We start from the raw sequence: 5,000 nt of genomic DNA on the forward strand, positions 1-5,000 counted from the left end.
GACTGTTGCAGAGTAATGCTGATAGTTTGGCACATTAAGGCCGATTTAGCTTGGTGGTCGGCCTCATCGTTGCCAGAGATTCCTGTATGACTTGGTATCCAGTTCAAGGTGATTTGCCTGTTGTTTCTTTGGTGGAGCAGGGCTAACAATTCAATTACAGTGATAAGGTGCACATTCTCTGTGGGTTCATTGTTGCTGAGGGCCATTGTGGCTCCTCTGGAATCCGTATGGATCGTTGTGTTACCATTTTGTTGATTGGCAGAGTGTTCTAGGGCTTTTGCAATGGCCACTAGTTCAGTTTGCAATGTGGAGGCATGGTTGGAAAGTCTCCAATTTGCTTTATATCCTGATGTAGAGATAACTGCAGCCGCAGCTGCAGGGATTGCACGGTCAACTGATCCATCTGTGTAGTAGGTATGAGGCGCAGGAGTGTTGCTGATTACATTTCTTGCAGCTGCATTGAGTTGCTCTTGCATGCAAAGAGCCTTGCTTGCTGCTGGTAGGATAGTGAAGTTGTATTTGATAGGATCACATGCCCAGGGAGCAGGAGGGATGTAGCCCTCAAACATTTGTCGTCCCTTAATTTTGTGAGCCTCGTTTTGCATCTGCATTCTTCTGAGTGTATCCAATAGTTTCTTTGCATGGGAGCTGGGAGGATCAAGTTCTTCAGCAAGATGTAGAAGCCTTTTTATTTTATCATTGAGTGGGCTTTTTCTGTCTGCGATGATTGACTTGAATCTAATGCTGCTGTTCCTTATGTCAATTCTGGCTGACAGGGAGATTAGGTTAGTTTCTGCTCTGAGTAGGCAGAGTCTTGTCCACATTGGAGAGCCACTGATGAGTGTCATGGCATTGTTTTGGACCACCTCTAATGATGCTTTTTGAGTATCGGCCAATGCAGTAAGTGTGGGTGCTGCATAATCAATGTGTGATTGAATTGCTTGTAGGTAAAAAAGCCTTAGGAGGTTATTAGATACTCCTTGTCTGAGGAAGGTCATTCGTTTCATGGCTGATCGACGGATTTTTGTCTTCTCTCTGAGGTAGGTTACTTCATTAGCTGCTGACAGGGTTTTGCTAATGATTACCCCGAGGTACATGAATTGACTCACCCATTCGATGTCCTCACCTCTCATAGTGAAATTTTGAGGGTTTTGCGAGCGTTTTATAGCCATTGCTTTGGTTTTGTTGGTATTGATCTTCAGACCAAGATCATTGCAATTGGCTTGGATCATATCAAGAGCTTTTTGAGTGATATTTCTGGCATGAGCTTTGTTTGGGCATACTATGCATATGTCATCTGCATATATCAATATTTCCACTCCTTTTGGGAGTTTTAGAGTGGCTATGTTCTCCATCAGTAGATTGAACAGGTAGGGGTTGAGTATGCCTCCTTGTGGTGTTCCGTTTTCTAGGGGGATGAATTCCGTGGTTTTTCCTTGGATAGTGACTCTGGCCTCTCGATTTTGTGTATAGTTTCAAGTCCAGCCCAGTAGGTGTCCTTTCACTCTTTTTCCACAAGTGTAAAGAGCATAGCTGGTGAGCTGGCTAGCTCAAAGGCTTTCTCGAGATCAAGGAATATGACAAAAGCTTTTTTGTCGTTGATTGTTGAGAGGACATCTGTGATGCGTTCTTGAGTGCCTATGCCATTTCTGTAGGCATATAGGCGATGATGTAGTTGGCCTATTCTCCACTGCAGTCTGTTCAGCTACTTTCTCTATGCAGCTTACCAAGGCTATAGGTCTGTAGGTATTAGGCTCCTTAGGTTTTGGAATAGGTTTGGTGTCCTGCTGGTTCCATGTGGTTGGACGTAGTCTTTCCGTATGTGTCCTATTTATTAGATGAAGGTAGACTAATTTGACATGGTTTCCCATGTTCCTCAGCATACTATATGTGATAAGATGGGCTCCAGGGGCAGTGTCCTTCCTGCCTTTTGATAGGGCCGTATTTAGTTCTTCCATGGTATAGGGGTGATCAGTGTCATCTACAATGTTGCAGGCGGCTTCTATGATGTTGTTCCTGATTGGGAGCAGAGTTCTCTGCCTGTTGATGGTTGGCAGTGGTAGATTGATGCTTTTTGCTCTGTCTGCAAAGTTGTTAGCAATCCTCTTAGCTTCAGCTAGTGGGTCTGGGTGTGTAACTCTGGGAGTGTTATATTTTCCAGAGACTTGGTTAAACCAGCCCCATATTTTGGCTAGGGATGTGCTGAAGTTGACCTCGTTGCACCATGAGTACCATTTGTCTAGTTTTACTTCTAGTGATACTTGTACAGAATGCTTGATGATTTCTACAAGTAGATTATGTAGTTCATCTGTTCTGTGTCTCCTGAGAAGTTTCCTGGTCCTGTTTATTCTAGCACTCATTTCTTTGATGCGGCTGTTGTAGTACCAGGCATCAGCATGTTTCTTCTCAGAGTACTTTTTTTTTTTTTGTGGCATGGATACACTGGCTGCTACCTGTAGTTGTTTGCTGAAGTCGGTAGATAGGGTGGAGATATCATTATGCAGGTGTTTGATATATTCCAAAGGCCACTCTGTCATGGCTGTTTTGAATTTTTCCCAGTCAGCAAACTCTGAGTTCCACCTTTTTGGGGGAGGAGGAGGAGGTGGATATTTCTGCAATTCGAGTGTTACTTCTATGGCAAAGTGATCGCTGGTTAGTACAGGATGTAGTTGCCATTTAGCTCCTCTTTGTATGGCACTGGATAAGTAGGTAAGATCTAGACGACCTCCTTTTAGATGGGTGGCTTCTGTAATATTGTTGAGCAGTGCTACATCAGGATATTCTTGCAGTAGGGCATGCAAGTGTCTGCCAGTTTGATTTGTTTCTGATATAGAGTTCAGGAACTGATGATGAGCATTAAAGTCGCCTGCAATGATTGAATCTTCGTTGGAGGCTTCTGCAAAGAGTGCCTTGGCATCTATATTTTTTGCTGGGGATTTATATATGTTTTGGACTGTTAGCATTGTGGTTAGGAGAGACATCTGGATACTTAGCGTCTCTGCCTCGGTACCACAGTCTATGCTTAGTAGTAGTTTGGAGGGGATACTGCTTTTGATGAGGGTAGTCAGTCCTCTTGTCGTTGGTGATTGATACGTTGTGTATACTTTGTATCCTAAGGACGAGAATGGTATGTTCTCATTAAGCAGAGTTTCTTGCAGTATGATAATGTCAGGGTTTTGCACTGAAGTTTGTGATTGAAGAAATTCAAACTTGTTTCGAATTCCACAAATATTCCATTGGAGCACTTTTACCTGCGTATTGTGATTGTTGCAAATGGTTGTATGAGGACCATTTGCATTGGGATCTATGAAGGGAAATGAGCTTCTAGTTTCTGGGCAGCGTTGTCAAACACGAAGTCATCCAATGACTCCTGTGAGAATTTGGTTTTGCCGGATCGCAAGAAGTTTCGGAGGATGTTGGTGATGGCTGCCAGCAGAGCACCCATGGGAGATGCAGAGAGGTCGTACTCACTGATGTCTCTGTTGAAAGGTTGTTTGGAGGGGCGTGAGGTGCTAGATTTACTTGTGGAGGTGGAAGGTAGGTTAGGAAATTCTTTTAGGGAGTTACAGAACACCCGTTTATATATACATAAACTCCAGCCAAAAAGGGCATACAAAACATAACAGGCAATTCCATGTTCAACCGACAACCGCAATTGTTGACAGTTAACGGTGGGAAAAACAGACATGTTATTTCAGGTACCTATCAGTGCGAGGGGAGAACAAAGATACAAGCATAATATATACAAAACTGAAATATCGTTACTATGTACGATCGTGAGACACAAAGTGTTGGTACAGGTGTCAAAGAATTTAGAATGTTTCAAAATTTTAACGTCTGGTACAGAGTACTGAAACGTTTAGTTCTATGTTGAACCCCAGCCAGCACCAAGTAGAGTTGCTCTAAATATAGTTTCAGTATATCATAGCAAATAGAGGGCAAATCACACGTCAGGGAAGTGCATAGATTTAGTTATTTAATAGTTGGATGCGACTACAGTTTTCGTCAGTGAATATGTGGAACAAAAGATATGATTGAATTATACCGTTACATTAAATATTTACTGAAAAATATGTACAATATTAATCAGAGTTTAGAAAAAAATGTGTTAATATGTATAACATACATTCAGTAAGTTACCAATCATTCATTCATTCTGCTATAAAAGTCAATAAAGAGTTTTCACCTCAGCAAAATCAAAACTTTTGTCTGTCATCTATGTATTAGAAAAAAAAATAGTTTGTTTAAAACATATTGTTCATAATATCATAAGAGTTTTTTTAGAGTTTTACGCCTCCCAAAATAGTTATTGATCATTTGGTGGGATGAATTTTATACACACAAACACACACACACATATATATATATGTATATATATATATATATATATATATATATATATATATATATATATATATATATATATATATATATATATATATATATATATATATATATATATATATATATATATATATATATGTGTGTGTGTGTGTGTTTTACCATGTGGCAATTGCAAAAAACAAATAGATCATATTACCATTAATGAAGAAAAAAGGAGGACTAAGAAATGTCGGAAGCTATAGAGGTGCAGATATCGGTAGTGATCACCAGCTCCCTATTGCCACACTGAAATTAAAACTGAAATCCACGAACATAAAGGTAGATGAAATACCTAGGTTTGATACAACTAAACTTCTAGAAGAAGGGCACAGAGAAACATTTTCAGTAGAATGCTGGAATCGATTTGCAGTTTTAGAGACTTTAAGAAACAAAGGGCAGCCAACTAATGAAGAACCAATGTTAGGCTGTTTGTAGTGAAATCTTTGGACACGCAGGTACAGGGAGAAAGTCATGTATATCAAATGATATATACGTGTAACATTATTCAAAGGAGAGAGGGACAGAAATTGATTGTTGAAAGATTTCGAGGCAGTAATAAATATTGCAATGTTGAGCAAGCTCAGTATTCCAGTATGGATATTGGGAACGGCGGGAGA

The 5,000-nt window shown here is 40.2% G+C and overlaps 1 protein-coding gene across 1 annotated transcript in view; it reads left to right on the plus strand.

The window, feature by feature from the left end:
- Positions 1–3,413: 3,413 nt before the first annotated feature.
- LOC137640917 (uncharacterized) overlaps positions 3,414–5,000 on the plus strand; it is a 31,761-nt gene continuing 30,174 nt past the window's right edge. The window contains exon 1 of the mRNA XM_068373376.1: positions 3,414–3,537. Within this exon, the coding sequence (XP_068229477.1) occupies positions 3,414–3,537 (124 nt within the window). The remainder of the gene's footprint in view (positions 3,538–5,000) is intronic.

This window comes from Palaemon carinicauda, chromosome 5 (genome assembly GCF_036898095.1).
Source record: "Palaemon carinicauda isolate YSFRI2023 chromosome 5, ASM3689809v2, whole genome shotgun sequence".
Classification (NCBI taxonomy): Eukaryota; Metazoa; Arthropoda; class Malacostraca; order Decapoda; family Palaemonidae; genus Palaemon; species Palaemon carinicauda.